The 17,855-nt window shown below is 53.4% G+C and overlaps 1 protein-coding gene across 1 annotated transcript in view; it reads left to right on the forward strand.

Annotated features, from left to right (window-relative positions):
* The first annotated feature begins 2,097 nt into the window (after positions 1 to 2,097).
* Positions 2,098 to 17,855, forward strand: part of IGSF9B (immunoglobulin superfamily member 9B) — a 47,260-nt gene continuing 31,502 nt past the window's right edge. The window contains exons 1-3 of the mRNA XM_029957471.1: positions 2,098 to 2,181; positions 13,078 to 13,275; positions 15,040 to 15,186. Coding sequence (XP_029813331.1) covers positions 2,118 to 2,181; positions 13,078 to 13,275; positions 15,040 to 15,186 — 409 coding nt within the window. The 5' untranslated portion in view covers positions 2,098 to 2,117. The remainder of the gene's footprint in view (positions 2,182 to 13,077; positions 13,276 to 15,039; positions 15,187 to 17,855) is intronic.

Genomic DNA, 17,855 nt, shown 5'->3' on the forward strand with positions numbered 1-17,855 from the left:
TAAATGGCTTTATAGCCCTAGAACCCTGGGAAAGTGTGTGTGTGTGTGTGTGTGTGTGTGTGTGTGTGTGTGTGTGTTTATGTATATGTTGAGGGTGAAGTTGTCATTCTTTGGCATACTAGCTGGGAATTATCTCATCAGTGGGGGCTCAGAGCTTCCAATTCACTTCATATTCCCTAGAGAGGCATCTAGGCAGAGAAAGAGAAACTAAAGCAAAGGCCCAAAGAGAGATGATAGCCTCAGTGTTATGCATCTTGAGTGTGTTTGCATGACTGGAGTGGGTGGGTAGGGTAGGATGTTCTGGTTCTGTAGATTATATCCAGATGCTGAACTTTTGCCAATGGGTTTGGTACTGTGTGTGTGTGTGTGTGTGTGTGTGTGTGTGTGTGTAATCCCAATTTTCCACCTCCTGACTGACTGTAAGATAAAAGGCCTCAGGTTTCAGGGAAGGCTGTTCCTCTAACACTCTAGGCCAGTTTTGATGCATGTTGTATGTAGATGTGTTTTCCAAGAAGTAAGTGCCATTTTTTTCTTTTAGGAGCTTCATGTCCTAGAGCCAGTGCTTTGTGTCCAGTGAATGCTTTGAGAGGGTGAAATTCCTTAACTCTCTTTTGCTGCCCCTGTGTCTTCCTTACTTGGCCCACAGCCCATCCTAGGGAACTGTGCCACTCTCACACTCCTTGAAAGAACAAACATCTTCACTGCAGCCTCAGAACACTGGTGTGAGGTGATTGTTTATAGTAGATGTTTCCATGACACTCATTTATTTCTTCTGCAGATACAACTGTGCTGGGGGAGGGGATGAGAGGTTAGAGTAGAGAGACTGAGAAATATGGAGACCTTACAGTTGCCTCATCTATCTTTCTCTGTAGGAGTAAGAAGTCCATCTGCCCCTTTCCTTGGGTCCCTCCATACCAAACCCCTAAACTGCTCTACAGATCCATCTTGGCTTCATGATGCTGAGATGGGGCTAAATTCTCAGATAGGTGGGGAGGGGAAGAATTTTATGCATGAAGAGGCAGCCTTTTTTAAGAGAAGGGGAAAAAAAAACTTTTATTGCTCAAAGTAGAGATTTAGTAATGATGAGCAACAATGACCTGCACTGGGGGTGGCAGTTTGTGTGTGTACGTGTGTTCCGGGGTGGGGGGGTGGGGGGGTGGGTCTCTGACACTCCCTCAGCTGAGCCAGTGATTCATTCTAAATTGGGATGACTTTTGGAGGTCATTTTAGTCATCCCCCTGCCTTCAGGCCGGATGGAGCTTAACAATATCGCATTTGGGTGGAATGCAGTGCGTTGCTGAGGGAAGAATATTCGGGTGTGGAAAAGCGTGTGTGTGTGTGTGTGTGTGTGTGTGTGTGTGTGTGTGTGTGTGTGTATTGTGTGACCTCTTTGGAAAGATCTCCAGCAAAGGACGTTCCCTAGCTTTCCCAAGCTGCCCGTTCAAGGGTTTCCCCATCATTGAATCAGCATGGTCCTCCAGGGAACAGCTTTTTTGCTGGTTGGAAACCGGATGTTGGGTTCCCTGGGTGGGCGGGGGCGACGTCCCCTCGGACCTTTCTGGGGGTAATTGTGATTCCCAGGGTCCCATTAGCAAGCCCGAGAAGCTACCATTCCCTTCACCAGAAACTTGCCATGCAGTGTGAGCAGAGAACAGAACGGAGCAGAGACGCTACAACGCCTTCTCCCTGGCAATGCGCATGATTCTGCGGCTCTGTGCTCGCCACACTTCAACGCACCTTGAAATGGGCTCGCCTCCTCGCGCCACGACGGACAGACGTTCGCACCAATCGGACTCCAGGCTTGCGAGAAGTGTCCAATGGGCAGGCTGCAGGGGCGGTCCCAGAGGCCCGGCCCGGTTAGGTTTCACCCTGGAGCTGGCTGCGCTCTGCCTGGGCTAGTAGTGCAGGTGCCGCTGCGCCGGGGGCCGGGGAGGCTGCGCGCCGAGCCGAGCGGAGCCGGGGAGGGATGGAGAGCGGGCCGGCGGGGCTGCAGGAGCACCGGCGCGGGGCGTAGGCGGGCGCGAGCGGGCGTGAGCAGGCGCTCGGGCTCGAGAAGTGTGCGGGAGCAGGAGCACTTTGCGATAGGATGAGGCTCTTGGCTGGCGCGCGGTAGTACTATGATTTGGTATGTGGCCACTTTGATAGCAAGTGTGATCAGCACCAGAGGTCTTGCGGCTCAAGGTGAGTTGAAGTGCAGCGCCCCTCCTCTGGCCCTCCCCGGCGTCAGCCCCTTCTTCGCTTCGGGCTCTCCCGCCCCGCTGAGCGTTGCGCCTTTCCGCGGGCGAGGCTCTGGCTCGGGTGAGGCGCGCTCCGGATAACTGCCGGGAAGTGCTAGGGGCCGCGGGCCGGAGGGGCCGGGCGAGAAGGGGCTCGAGTCCAAGGACTGCCTGCCACTCAGGAAAAGATCTTGGGATCCGGGTTGACTTTGCCCACCTTCTGCCCCAGGGCTTCATACCGGCGTGCCGAGCCAGGTGCTCTTTGCCGGAGCAGCTGCCTCCTCTAGCGCTGGGGAGTCAGCGGCTTTCCTAACTCTGGCTGCCGGGTAGTTTGCGGGTCTTTGGGCAGGCTGCAGCACGCTGGAGCCCCGCGCAGCGCCACCGCTCCGCAGATCAGCCTTGGGACTCTCGGCACCCACCGCTAGCTAGCGAAAGGGACTGCTTTTTCGGCCCTGCGGGCGCCCTAACTCCAACTTGCACCCCTTCTGATCACACATCAGCTAGGGGTCGGGTTCCCCTCGCGGGGTTGGGGGTGCACGGAGCCCCGAGAGACAAGATCAGGTTGAGGGCGGGAGTCTCTTGCCCGGCTCCGAGGAGTGTCCGCTTTTGCCTATCCCTGCCAGGCGCCGGCGCCTGTCTTAGCCGCACCTGGGCCCCGGCCAGGCAAAAGTTCCCTAGGAGCGGGCCCCAGCCGCGCGGACCCCACGCCGCCATCCCAGCCTGTGGGGCAGAGCTGGCTGGGAGTGAGGGCGGCGAGGTAGGGGTCCCCACTGCCGCATCTCGGAGCCGAGGGAGGTTTCTGTTTTTCTAATTTTTCCTGTTTGAGCTGGGGAAGAGACCAGAGGGAAGCCAATGAGTTGCTTGATGCGTGCGTGAGCGCGCGCGCTTTTGCTTTGGAGACGGGCAAAGCGACCTACAAGCCTCTGGGTGGCACCCCAGGCTCTCGGCCCTTGTATGGAAGTAGAAGAGGAGCCCGGAGGGTGCGAAGACTCTGAGCTCACCGTTTTCAGCAGGCAGACACGACTCAGCTGCGGGCAAGTTCACAAAGCTGGGAGGAGAGGAGAGCGGGGAGAAAACCCGTTGATGGGTGGAAGTCAGCAGGGAGGACCCGGCAAAGGGAGAACCCGCTCCCAGCCGCTCTAGGGCAGAGGGGGGTCGCTGGAGGCGTCTTTTACCGACTGGATCTCTACTTGTCTGGGGGCGTGTAGGGGGAGAGGGGAATGATTTGAGAAAGTTTCTAGAATGGATTGTCTTCCATGCTATTGGAGGAGGGGAGTGAGTCTGAAAACCGAACCAGAGGAAAGCGAAGGGAGGGTGATTTTGTTAAATGATATATTGACTTGGATGGTTTTAAAACTCCATTTGTCAGGTGGGAAAACTGAGGCCAGGGAGACTCAAAGCTTATGAAATGGGGGTGGGTGTGAGGTCGGTCAAGTTGTGTGTGAGAATCTCTCCTTAGCTTCAGCCTCCTCCTTTCCCCTATTTCCTTGTAGTCTTCCAATGCCCTCGTCCTCCTCCCCTCCAGTTTTTGGTACATTCCTGCTATGGGACTGTCGCTGAAAGCACAAAAGGAGCTGCTGGGATCTTTGAATAAAAAAGAGACACTGAAAGGAGGCTCAGAGAGCTTTCAAATCGGAGAAATCAGAGTGAGGGGAATGCACTTTGTGTAAGTTTAAGCACAGAAGAAAGGCAAACGGGTTTATGTTGCAGCAACACACCGAATGGCTAGACAGAAGGCAGGACTTCCCAACATTGAAGGTTGTTGGGCATGAAGGTTATACCCTCATTCTGCGTGTGGAGAGGTCTTTCTGTCTGGGATGCCTTGACATGCACCCTTGAGCCTGCCACCTCTATTGGTCTTGGGGTCCTGTTAGCTTAAAAAGCCAACCTTTATGGTAGATGAGGACTTAGGTATAGAGTCAGATGATCTGGTTTCATATCTTGGCTCTGCCACTTGCTGGCCCTGTGACCTTGGACAAGTTGCTCAACCTTTAAGATGTCACTTTCCTCAATGGAAAAATTGGATTAACAGTATGAACTTGCAGGGGGTTTTGGTGAACATTAGTGCTGTAAAGAAATGAATGACTACCTGTTGTATAGTAAGTGCTCAATAAATGTGAACATTATTATTGTTACATTCAGTATCTCTGGGGTTCCAGGCCCCTTCTCAGTTTCTTTCCCTTGCACCATTCAGCTGAATGGGAGCTGAAAGTGTGTTGAGGAAAGTTCAGAAGTCTGCCTCTGTAGGAATCAAGTACCCTTTCGCAGGCTGACCTTGCCTGGGCAGAACTGCTTGTTCCTCTGAATGCCAGGGAGGTGTGCAGAGGTTGTGCAGATCTCAGGACTGCTTGAAAATCGTTTGAAAGATCTGCAAAACAGAGTTTTGTCAATGGCCAGAGGCTTGTGGGAAGGACGCTGGGATCCCAGGAGCCAAGCTGGTCCTAGCATCACAGCCTCTGGGAGGAGTGAGGGGAGACCTGTGTGGCAGGGTTTTGGCTCACATGGGAAATACCAGCCAGTGTTCAAATGCCGGCTCCGTGTGAGAGCTCAGCTCTTCTCTGACTGGCAGAGGTGACTTATGGGGAGATTCCTGACAGGGAAGGGCTTTCAGATGCCACCTTTATTTAGGGTTTGGCTGAAGCAGGGGCTGCTCTAGCCGAGGGATAAAAGGGAATGGGCCCCTAAAGCAGTGTTGGGTTGGGACAGTGAGGGATGGGCTCGCCATTTGACTTTGGTCATGTGTGTCTGGGAGGTGAATGAGGCCAGTGGAGAGGTTGGGGAGGGTAGGGAGAAGATAGGCATCTGGAATCTGGAAAATGGTGATTGGAACCCCAGTATCCCAGACTGAGAAAGCTTGGGGGAGGACCGAAGGCCATGTCTGGATAACTCTGGATCTACTGCAGGGAGGGCGAAGTCTAGGCCTTTATTCCCAAAGTTGCTTCCTCTTGTCTACCACAAATTCTGTGGTTGGATTATCCCTGATTACAGTGTCTCCAAATAAAGTGGGGTTCTGACTCAGATTCTGCTGGTAGAGTGCCTGGTGCCTTAACTCTCCCTTCTTCCCTTTGCCAATGAAGATGGGAGGGAGGAGATTTAGACCAGGAGGCTGCTAGCAAGACCCCAAGGGCAGTCTATCAGCAAAGGACTCTGCTCAGCAAGTAGCCAAGTGGTATGTGTCTGTGTGTGCGCCTGTGTGTACATCCCCCTCACACACACCAGAGGCAGGGGTGTGTCTGGCAGCATGCACCCTGGGAGAAGCTGAGGAAGGGATGTGTTGGAAAGGGCATGGCAGAGGGGCAGTGGGAAGAATCAGCTTTCAGCTCCTGGCCTGAGGCCCAACATGTGCCAGACTTGGAGTAGGCAGGTCCCAGAGATTGGTGGTTTCATGTTTGTGGCTCTGAGACAGAAAGCTGGGATCTGATTACCCAAGGAGCAGAGGCTGCCTAGCTGGGGAGATGCTGAATTTCAGCATCTCTCTGCTCTTCCTTCATTCCTGGCTCCTGGCACTGCTCTTCTGATGCCTGTATTTTCTCTCCCCTCTGCCCACCCCAGCCAGGGTGCGGCTCTCAGAGCCTGGCCTGCTGCTCTCTCTTCTCCCTTGGCCCTGTCTTTCTCAGGCCTGCTGGCTGCTGCTTCTCTCTCCCAGCCTTCCTGTGTGCTGGTGGGGGAGGGGAGTGAAGGCAAGGAGATAAGTCCTAAAGGGGGCTAGGCCTGAGATTTAATGCACTTCTCTTCCCCTTGAAAGTCTCTTCTCTTCCTAGATACATCCCATGACCTTCTCAAGCTGGGGCCCAGGGTCTTGGGGGGCAGATTTCTTCTGTCTGTCCCTAGCATGGGTTAAGCAGCTTGTTTGAAGAGTGGATCTGAATTATGAAAAGAGCTGTATTTGGTGTGAGCTGTCTGGAGATGTATGCACATGCCTGTATATATGTGCATGTTTACATGTGTGTGTGTACTAATGCCTGTGCCTTTATGTGTGTGCATGTGTGTACACACACCTGTATGTGTGTATGCACTTGTGTGTTTCCATGCACATGCATAGAATGCAGGATGACAGGGGGACAGTTAGGCTCCAGGCATGAGGTGGGGAGTCACTCCCCTCCAAGTGCCATGGTTGGCAGCCAGACTATACTCAGAGCAGACTCCTTACTTTCCTCATCCCCCTGCTCTGTACCTGAGTTTAGGCAGCCCAGAAGTTTCCAAAGTTGGAGGCTCAGCCCAGGAGCTGTATTGAAGAATGCCTGAGGTCCCTGAGAGAAAGCCTAAATGGGGGGGGACAAACCCAGGCAGAGCTCTAGGGGGCACAAAATGGGCCTGCCTTGCTATGGTGGGCTCTGGCATCAGTTGCCTGTTAACCTAGTGCACTCTAGAGTAGGGAAGGGGCTGGGTCCCTGGGGAGATGGGAGGGGGTACTGGGGCTGCAGAGGCAGCTTGTAGCCTGGCCCCTCAGGGGCACTGCCCACGGGTGCCAGCGCAATCTGCCCGAGGCAGCTGACCTATTTTTCTTAGGAATCTTCCTGCTTTTCTGTTCTCTCTTGCGTGAATAAGCAGGAGACTGGTGAGCAGAGACAGGGCCTCTGTAAGGGTTTTGGAGAAAAATTCCATATTCCATGTGAGCCAGAGCTTTGAGGGGAATGCCAGCCAGACTAACTGTCCTTCTGAAAAGAGAGGGGACAGGGATAGTCCCTTCTGCCTGTCATTGTATTCTCCAGCACCCCCTACCCTGCTATTGCCCCTCATTTCCCTCCTGGTCACAGGCACTCACCAGGAAGGTCTGTGGCAGACAGCTTGCACACAGGCAGGCCTGCCTTCACAAATTGTGTGAGGTGAGCTGCTGTCCTCATTTTCTGGCTTCAGAGTAGGGAATGCTGATGCCTCACTGTGAGTAAATATGAGGCTTCAATTTCCCACTTTCTTTTCTTGTCTTCGCTGGGGAGAGGAGGGTGGCCTGATGACAGGCAGAGCCCACTGTGCCCTCACCTGGCTGGGCCTGCCTGCCTGTTGGCTCTGGAGCACACGCAAGCACTTGGCCAACCGTGAGTGTGCAGGGTGCAGGCCTCCGCCCAGGTGGCGGGGGTGGGGTGTGGCTTTGCCTTTCTGCTGAGGAGCCATTAAAGGAGCAGAGCGGAGGTTGAATTACTGACTGCTTCCTGTCAGTGGCTCATGGGGAAAAGGCTCTTGGAAATACAATCTAGCCGAGAGCAAATTAAGGTTGCTAATAGCATCACTGCCTCGTGGGCTGCTAGGGGAGCCCAGCCAAGAGGGTTAGGAAGGAGGCACCCACCGGAGGAAGGAGGGCTGCAGTTCCTGCTGCTCCCTCCCCAGTGCCTTGCTGTTTGGAAGATGGGAGGGTTTGCTGGCTAGGGCTGGTCTGGGCTCACCTGACTCCCCACCCTGGGAGGTTTGATGGGGAGTGGGTGCCAGAAGGGCTGTGAGGACACTGATGGGGGAGACCATGAAAGGTGGGGACTTTCCTGAGAACCTGCCTAGGCTGGGCGTGGGGGTCCTTGCTGGAGGCAAGAATGATGGCCAGATGACCTCTAGCTCATCTGCCTTCTAGAAAGAACAAGGCCATGATGTTTTGGGCACAGGCCTCTTGTCCATCTCATACTTGTAGAGTGTTCTTTGCTCTGGGCAACAGGGAGTCTGTCCTCTGCTTTCCTTATGCCATCCCTCGGGGCGTGTACCTCTGTGGGAGGCTCCCTGGGAGCCTGAGTCCCCAGCTTCCTGGAATCTCCTGGAGCCTCCTGACTTGTTGGGGAGGAGCGATTGGGGGACTATTGGGGGCTGTGCCTTTTTTGGACTCAGCAGGGATTATTTTTAGGCTGGCAGATGGAGGTGGCGGTGGCTGTCGCTGGTATTATTAGACAACAGGCCTGTGGTTTGGGAGTCTGGTGCCCAGAGGATGAGGGGGCTGGGGATAAAGAGGAGGGAGGGGGAGGAGGAGGGGGAGGGGGAGGGGGAGGGGGGAGGAGGAGGAGGAGGAGGGGGAGGAGGCAGAGGCAGCAACAGCAGCAGCAGCAGCTGCAGCAGCAGCAGCAGCAGCAGCAGCAGCAGCAGCAGCAGCCGCAGCCGCCGGGGCTCCAGTAAGGACTTGTACTCATGAGTGATGGAGGCTGGTTCTCACCCGGTGGTCTCCCCTTATGGCAGCCACTGCCAGATGTAGCTAGAGGCTGCTGAGTGATGCTGAGCCCAGAGCTAGCCAGAGACCACCAGGTGCGTTCTGAAACAGACCCACCTTGTCATCCTTCTCTGGTCCTGGGCTGCATGGGTCTGGCTGTTGGAACCTAAGCAGAGTGTGTAGTGGAGAAGGTCTGTCCTCTGACTCAGGGAGGAAAGTGGAGCAGAGCTGTGTCTGGGGGGCAGTGTGGGAGAGGCTGTGGTGCCTGGGTCAGGATAGTGTCAATGAGTGTGGGCAAAGAAGAGGAAGAGACACAGTAGCTGGAGCCCGACTCCCCTACCTGTATCTGAGTGACTTGGCTGAGCCAGGAAGCCTCCCAGTTTGCTCATTTGTGAAAATGAGCCAGTGTGTTTCTGTCAGGTGGGCATTGTGAGTATTAAGTGAAATTTGTGTTACATGCCAGGCACAGAGCCTGGTATGTGGTCGTATTTAGAGGAAGTTTGGTTGCTTGACAGCTGAAGCTCTCCCTGCCCTGGCTCCTAGACCTTCTCAGGCATTTAGCGTTTTTCATTCTCAGATACCCTTCCCCCCTGGTGGAAGAGCCCCAGGCTGTAAGTGTGGGGCACAAGGATTGTGCCAGGGCCTGGCTCCTCATGGTTCTATGTCCACAGGGGATCCAATGGCAGCCTGGACTTGGCTGCCCACTGGGCACCACCTGCCCTAGAGAGCAGATCTGTACCCTATGGGCTTCTCTAAAGGTCAGCCAGACCACAGGGGCTACCTCGTCTTCCTTTGCTCTCCTGATTTCTCTCTCTACCCTATCCTGGGAAAACAGCTCCAAAATGGGCTGGGCAGAGCCCCAAGATGCAGATTTGTTCAGCTCAGGGTACTGCTGTTTTCTGACTTCTCTAAAACAGGTATGTAGAATCCAGGACACCTCATGGCCTCCTACCACCCTCACCCCTGCAGATGCCAGTTTCCCCTTTGAGGTTGTTGCCGCATCTATTTGGGCTGCTGTAGGTTTCTTTGGTGGGGAAGGGGTCTAGGGGTGTCTCCCCCTCTTGTATCCCCTCCTCACCTCAGGTTACTCTCCATCCTTTCCTACCCCTCCTCTTGCACCCTGCCCACTGACAGTTGCTCCACTCAGCCCTGCTGGGGAGAAGCCCACTTGCTCCCTGAAGGAATAGTCTCACTTTGTCCTCCTCCTGATTCTAGACTCCTATGAAGGCCTATGTCTCTGGGTCCTCTGTGCCCCAGAGTTCTCTCTCTTGCCATGGTCTGGGCTTTGCCTGTGTCGGGTTTGCACTGTCTGTCCCTGTGTCTCTCTCCTCCCTGGTTTCTTGAGTCTCTTTCAAAGTCTTCGATTTGGGTTTGGTGTCCTAGGTGAGAGTTTCTCTATCTCTCTTCCATCAAGCCCCTCTTCCCTGTTTACTGTCACTCTGTTTACTTTTGTTTCTTGCTTTGAGTTTTCCAGAGGAACTGTCTTATTAGACATGCTTTGGCTCAGGAAGGATCAAGCTTAGGAAAAAGTGCTTGTAGGTGATGGAGTAAGTGAGCCGTGTGTGTGTGTGTGTGTGTGTGTGTGTGTGTGTGTGTGTGAGTGTGAGTGTGTGTGTGGCCCCCCCCTCCCATGCACATGGCACTGAGGAGTTGAGAAGGTGGTAAATATTTCAGGGTTCAGAAAACCAAAAGGGTTGGACTGAGTGCAGAGGCTGGGCCAGGAGCTCCCACCCCTCTGCTTTTTTCTTGGGAAATTCTACCTCTTTCTGCCTTGCTTATCACGTTTGGGATGCTTATCTCACTGAATCTTCTCTCCAGCTGCTTGTCCCTGGTTGAAAGGGTCCTTGTGCAGAGGTGAGGGGTGGGGCTGACTGGCTTAGGGGTGGGCCTTGGGTTGGGTGCTCAGTCCTGAGCCTAGGGGCTGGCTGGGGTTGGGAGTGGAAACCTGGAGCCAGCCAAGTGCTGGGAAGGTGTGAAAGAGGCTGCTTCATTGCCAGGAGGTGAGAATGAGGCAGCACTGAGCAGCAGGCACTGTGGGAACCCATTTTGGAGCCAACCTACCTCCTGGCATTGCCCTCCAGAGTAGCCAGGGTGTTAGAGAGCCAAGCTTCACTGCTAAAAGTGGGTAACCACCTGCTCAGCAGACCTGGTCATTACTTTTGCCCCTCTTCCTCTTGCCTTAGGCTCTAGGGGTCAAACCCCTGGGAAGGGGCCTCCTTCTGTGGCCAGCCTCTGTCCCACACACCAGGTAACTAGGCCCTGGAATACCTCCTTCCTCTTCCCCCAGGCTCCTGTATTTCCTCTTTTTACCTCCTGGAAAGTGTGCACTATACACACACAGTCACTTACATGCGTTATACACACTCACACATGCACACACACCTCCCCATCCACAATCATCCATGTCCCTTTGCCCAGAGCTACTCATATGCACACATGCATGTATCTTCACATACATCCTTTTGCCAAGAGCAGCCTCATGCACACACTCACACATGCACACACACATTGCTCCCCCTGTTCACACATGGTGCCCACTGTTTGCCCATTCCTTCTGGGTCCAGGATCAGCCTTTGTGCTCCTGGAGGCTGAGAGGCAGGCTTTGTCCATATCTAGGTGCCTCTGGGGTTGTGGGGGAGGTGCCTGCTGCAGCTGGGCCTTCTCGGAGCCTTCCCTGAGGGGTTGGAATTCAAACCTAGCCTGAAGCAACGTTGGGGGTGGGGGGAATTGGGAAACCTGCTGGGGCCTCAGGCAGGTGAGTGCAACACTGCTCTGCTCCAAAAATACTCTGTGATCTTAGCTCTTTCTCTAGAAAACAGTGATGTCACCAGTAGCCAATCAGCTTCTAGAAGGGCCTGCCTCCTCCTCCTTCTGCAACTTAGGGAGGAGAGGGAGAGGGGAATGGGAAGGGAAAGAAGGAGAGACAGAGATGAACAGATGACATGTAGACAGAAACAGAGAGACGCAAACACAGAAACAAGCACACAGAGGTACTTCCACAAAGAAAAGCAGGCAGAAGCCCTTTTCAGAGCACAGGTGAAAAGAAATTCACATATTTCCCCCAATACACATACAGGACAAACCAAGAATGAGAAGTAGAAGCAACCACATAGAGGGAGAGCTAAAGAGGAAGAGACAGAGACACAGAGACTTGAAGAGTGGGATGGCACAGAGAGATATGGAGAAGAAGAAGAGAGACAGACTATTGTCTCAGAACCAGAGAGACAGACACATAGGAAGTGCCAGAGAGCCAGAGGCATGAAGCAAGGAGAGAGATGAGAAAAGGAGAGAGGCAGGAGCACACCGGGGTCAGAGATGCAGTAAGAGTCAGATGCAGAAGCACCATGACAGATAGGCAGACGGACAGACAAACAGATGCACTGTTCTTCTGGGCATCCTTTCTGGGTTGGGAGGGCCCATCAGCTCTTGGCTTTGTGCCTCTAGTAGAGCAGCTGCTGTCCTTGGTGCTGCCTGGAGAGTCCTAACCGGGACTGGGAGGGAAGGCGAAGGGAAAGAGGGAGAGCTGTGGTCTTGTCTGGAGTTGTGTTGGGTAGTGTGAGGGAAAGCAGGAGCGAGAGGCTTCTCTAAGCTGTCCCTTTCACTGGGAAACAAGCTGGACAAGGTGACTTTGTGGGCATGGAGGCCTCATGTGGGAGGGAGCATTTTCAGGCTGGAGGTGGCACGTCTCCTTGTAGGGGCTCAGGAGCAGGCTGACTGGCGAGAGAAGCAGTGCCTCGGTTAGGTTGTCCTCTGTGTCCTCCAGCTTGGGTGTGGGGGTGGGTGTCTCTCCACTTTGCCCTCCTGCTGCCAACAGGATAAGCATACCCTATCCAGCCCCTATCTAGGTGAATGTTTTATCTACCAAAAGGCAGGGTGGTTTCTCCTTAACTGGCTGAGCTTAGCAGCCCAGAGTCCCTGCTCTATCCCCAGCATCCTGCTAATGGTGATGTCTTGGGCTTGGAAATTAGAGGGCTGGAGGCCCCTCCTGTTCCCCTCTTTGTAGGAGGTGCGGTGGGGCATGGGAGGGAGGGGCTTGGAGAGGCTAGTCAGGCCTGTGGGGTTTTCCCTCTGGTGTTGCCATGAGCAGCCTCTGCTCAGCTTGTTAGGGATTCCCCTGCTCCTGTATGGAGTACTCTTGTTTTGTGCTGTGAACATCAGGCTGAGCTGGGGGTGGGGCGTAGGAGGAGGCTGGCTCTGCAGTTCCTACCAGGCTCTGGTGGGAAGCATCCTGCACAGGAAGAGATTCCATGTTTACCCTCTGCTACAGCAGGCTTCTGTAACCAGGCTGCGGGTCTCCACAGAGAGGCTGAGGCCCCCCCCACTTTCTCAGTAGCTGGACTCCTTAGGTCTGTTAGGGGGGTTCAAAGCAGGAGGATATGGTCATGGCTCTGCTCTTTGGGGTTGGGGAGGGAAGGTCTGGCTTGCAGGAGTGGAAAAGCTGCTTCTCTCTCCTCTTCTGCCCCCGTTCCTTTCCCTCTTAGGCTCCTGGATAGCTGGGGCCCCCAGGGCTGTGGGAGGTATGAAGAGAGAGGGGATTAAGGAGGTCAAGGTGCATTGGGGACCTTCTGGGGAGTGACAAGACTCCTTTTCAAGAGGAGGGTTGGGGTGGATGCTGGCCTTGGGAAGAGGGTGGGGATGCGGAGGCCCTTAGACATGGGCAGGGGGCTGCCTCATGGGATGTCAGGGTAGGATCTCCTTGTCACTTCCCTTTGTGCAACTCCAACTTTGCTGACCCATTAGCTGCCCACGGCCTTCGAGAGGAGCCGGAGTTTGTGACTGCTAGAGCTGGAGAGGGCGTGGTCCTGCGATGCGATGTGATTCACCCGGTGACGGGACAGCCCCCACCCTATGTCGTGGAGTGGTTCAAGTTCGGGGTACCCATCCCTATCTTCATCAAGTTTGGCTACTATCCCCCTCATGTGGACCCTGAGTATGCAGGTAAGGTCTGGGCTGCAGGGAGCTGCCCCCACGCTTGTTTCTTCTCCTGGTTTTTACTCTCAGTGGTTATGGTCATAGTCACTGTTCCTCCTGCCTTTCTATTGCCTCATCATTCTGAGTGGTCTGTTATCTTTTCTCCATAGCCTCTGCCTCTTTCCTCCCATCGTTTGCACTTTGGTAGGTTTTAATTAAGTGATGGGGAGGAGAGGGAAGAGGAGGTGGTGCAGACACAAAGTCACAGCACAACTATGGATGTGCAGGGGCAGAAGCAAGGGTAAGGACAAGGAAACCTAGAGAACCCACCATGCAGGGGAACAGAGCTGGGCAGAAGGGCAGCTCTGTGCAGGAAGAAGCTGAGTCAGAGCCCTACTGCCCTTGGCCAGGCATGCTGGTGGCACTGTAGTCTTTGCTCTGTCTGCCTTTGCCCACTCCCTCCCTCTGGCTCTGAAGTTAGGGGCTCATCCCATCCATGAGCAGTGGAAGTAAATGTCTGAGGCTGGTCTGTGCAGTGCTGTGGCTGTGGCTGGCACCTGCTTTCTGCCTCCTCTGCTGCTCCAGCCTCCCTCTTCTTGGCCCCCTTGGTGTCTTGCTCTGTGGTTCCCCCTGCCAGAAGGGGCCTCACTGTGAGTCACTGCCAGTGCCTGTCTGCCAGTCTGCCAAGGAGGAGAGCATAGGGCATGTGCGCATGTGGGAGCATGTGCACATGCATGTGCATATGTGTGCTGGGGTTTTAAAGGAAGACAGGAAGCTGGCAGGACTTTGTGGTCAGACATCTGAGCTCTGATTTGCATCTCTCAGAAAGCTTCCATTTTTTTTCTCTTTCTCTCAGACCTTTCTCACTCTGTTTTTGGATGTTTGATGCTCTAGATTTTAGGCAGATTGCCTGTGTTGAGACAATGATGAAAACAGAAGGTGGTGACATGGGAGTGAAGGCTAAGCTAGGGTGGTGGTAAGGGAAAGGTGGGCCCTGAAGCCTGCTCTGTGTCCTCATCCTTGATTCCCTCCTGCTGCAACTCTTCCCATCTCATCACCATGAGTGAGACAAAGATGGACTCCTAATGGGGAAGAGGAAGGAGTTAAGGAGGAGAGCTGGGGGGACTTTGCTCTGCTTGCCATCCCTGTCCTCATTCTTGGGCTATGGGCCCTGGCGTCTTAGTTCCTGGGGATACTGGGTTCTGCTAGATGAGTAGTCTCTCAGGCATGGGCAGCAGGACCTGGAAGGGACCCCTCCACCCTGGTCCTTGGCCTGCTTTCCCTCTGCTTTACCATAGGGAAGACAGGCAGAGAGATGCTGGGGGTGGGGACCCAGGTTGGAGAGAGATGTTACTCAGACTGAATTGAAGTTCAGGGCCTGCCCTAGAGTCCCCTACCTTACCCTCTTCTGTTTGCACCTTTGCTCCCACCCTCCCTCCCCGCCTCCCACTCTCTTCTTTCAACTCTGCATCCCCCATGACTTTCCTTGGTCCCAAGAGATCTCCAAAAAAATAGGAGTATTCTGAGGGACTGAGGTTCTTCCCAAGGCCAAACCCAGAGTTACAGTTGCAGTTGAGCAGGGCCAGCCGAGGCTAGAACAGTGGCTCCATGGCAAAGCTGCGTGCCTTTTCCTTTCAGCCTGCTGCCTGGGGTCAGTGCCAGCTCTTATTTTGGGGCCCTGCCATGGGAAATGGTCTGAAGGTTATGATGCGTCCTCTGCCTTTGGCAGGTGTTGCGCTGCTAGCCTCACCCTGATGGCCTCCTGGGCTCTTGTCCATTCTCTTCCTGTAGGCCGGGCAAGTCTTCATGATAAAGCATCCCTGCGACTGGAGCAGGTTCGCTCTGAGGACCAGGGCTGGTACGAGTGCAAAGTGCTCATGCTGGACCAGCAATATGACACCTTTCACAATGGCAGCTGGGTCCACCTTACCATCAACGGTGCGTATGGGCCTCATTACTGGAGCTGGGCAGGTGGGGGGCAACCCAGAAGACCACTCTCTGAGGAACTGCTTTAGGGGAAGCCCCTATCCCTGCTCCAAATCTCTGCCACAAAGAGGGGCCTCAGCAGGGCTGGGTCCCAGTAGGTTAACAGCTCCACCTCCTATGCCCCCTCAGTTGTTTCCCTAGAGCTTTGGGTCAGCAGAAGTGCATAGGAGGAGAAGCTCCCCAAGCATGAGGTGGGGTTTGCTGTGGGTGATGGTGTTAGAGTTCCTCAGAGGGAGGTAAGAAGCTGGTTCTTGGAGCCAGAAGGGTTAAGGCTTTGTGGAAGCCCAGTTTGTAGCCTCTGGCACCATTCCCTAGCCTTCAGAAGAACCTGCTAGTCCAAGTAATGGCTTCCTGCTCTAGTGGGATTCCTGGAGCCCCACTATAACCGTTTCCCTTTTCAGGTTAATATCTTGGTTCCTTGTTAAATATGTTCATTTGAGTGATATATAATGAGCGTCTGGTGTGTGCCTAGCCCTGCACTAGGTGAAGGGAAATTGTGGTGAGCCAACCCAGTCATGCTGGGTTTACTGTCTAAGAAAATGTAAGAATCCTCTGAAGAAGAGCCATTTTAATGGCTATCAGTAATTGTAGTTCAGTTAAGTTAACTGTGGTATGTGTTGGTGCTTTTCAAGTGTTTGGGCAAAGGCAACAAAGCCCTTTGCAGAGAGAGGCCCCAGGTGACTTGGCTGAGTTCCAGGGCTAGTATTGGCTGGGGGCCAGGGTCTAAGACTGTGACCATGCCAGGGGCTGGACTTTCTGCATGCACCCCCACAAAAGAGTCTCTCTTGTGTCCCTGGGAGTTCTTACTTGGAGGGAGATACTCTGGAGGAGCCAGGAGAAGCTGGAACCGTGGAGAAAAATCTGGAGAAGTGGCATATATGCTTTGGATGTGCCACACACAGCTTGGGTCCTTATGGTTTTGATGTCTGTGACTATAGATGCTGTGGTTAGGAGAGAGAAATTGATGTTGTTCCTGGCTTGGAAGCGTCTTACAGTATTGATCTGCTCTGAAGGATGGCTCTGTCTGCCCTGCTTTGTGAGTTTGGGTCATTCCTCTCAAAGGAGTCAGACCATGTTCCTTGGCTTGAGAACCTCTCCAGGGTCCTGAAAGCACAGAGTATCTTAGCCTGGGCACTGGTCTCTGAGAAGAGCAGACTTAGCAATGGTGGTCCTAGAACAGTGTTGGTCTAGGCTGCCCAACACATTAGATACGGTTGGCTTCTGTCCATTAGTCCCAAGAGACTGATTGGAAGCTTATTTTAAGTCTTGGGTGGGCTGCCCCCACCACACAGCAAGCTTTTGAGTCACCTCCTTTTGATGCCAGCTGTTGTGTGTGCCGAGAATGAAAACTCATCTTAATATTAGCCCAAGCAAAACATAATTAGGAAGGTAAATCTGCCACTAAAAGCTTCACTGACTGAACACTGAGCCAAGAGTCCCCACGTTGCTTTCCCTCTCTTTCGTGCCCTTCCTAAACTGGGCTGTAATCTCCAAGCAGCACCGTGTTTTCCTATCACATTCTCCTGGCAGTGTCCATTTCAGTGGCCTGAGGCATTGGGTGTTCAGTAGGCACTCATATGACAGGAAGTTAGAATTTAGTTAGGAATTGTGTGTTCTATTACATCTCTATATTAGTTTGCATGAGTGAGAATTGGTTCTTTGAGAATTCACAATTGCTTGAAGTGGAATGAGCATGGGACAAGACCCTGAAAGGTTTGGTTTATTTCATGAATTCAGTAGCTATAAGATCCCAGGTAACTCTCTGGGCATCAACTCTCTCAGTTACCAAAACCAGAGCTTGTCTGCAGAGCTGTTACGAGGATCAGATGAAATGCTGTGTGAGAAAGTGTCTTACACAGTGTCTGGGGCATTAATTACATGTGGATCAGATGCTGACCATTCTCTTTCTCAAGAGAGAAAAAAGATGAAATTAGATGAAATAGTAGTGGCAGGGAGGTGGTATACAGGAAGGTCCTCAGGCTGGAAGATGCAGAGGACTGTGGTAGTTTGAAAGTGCTTGTAAATTCACCAATAATTGTCCATTTATAACACATCTTGAGTCCTGGCTATTAGTATTTACATGAGTAGCCTGTAAATCCTGGGCCTGGAGATCAGGCTGGAGTGCTTTTTGTAAATCCTGTAAATAAAGAGAAGTAAAATACACACACACACACACACACACACACACACACTCACTCACTCACACACACATCTTGGATATTTGCTCTATGGCAGTTTCTGAGGACACAGCAGTGGGCCCAACACAGACCCAGCTCTTAAGGAAATTTCCCAGAGGCAGTAAATCCAGAGACAATTGCAATATGGGCTTTGGAGAACAAAGGAGGGAGAGCGTCTTTGAAGGAAGGACTCCCGTGCAGAGACCCAGCTAGGAAGGAGGAGTTAGCCAGGTGCAGGGGTGGGAGGCAGGAAAGGGTATTCCAGGCAGAGGGAACAGCATGCCCAGATGCCCAGAGGAAGGAGAGTCAGTGCATTCACAGAGATTCTTCACAGAAAGTGTTGGCCAGAAAAGCTAAGAAAGTTCCCCCATCTGCTCCAAGCTTTAAACCGGGGCTCACCATAGAATACGTTGCCTTTACCAAGGAGCCTACCATCCAAATAGA

The sequence above is a fragment of the Suricata suricatta genome, chromosome 11, assembly GCF_006229205.1.
Source record: "Suricata suricatta isolate VVHF042 chromosome 11, meerkat_22Aug2017_6uvM2_HiC, whole genome shotgun sequence".
Taxonomy (NCBI): Eukaryota; Metazoa; Chordata; class Mammalia; order Carnivora; family Herpestidae; genus Suricata; species Suricata suricatta.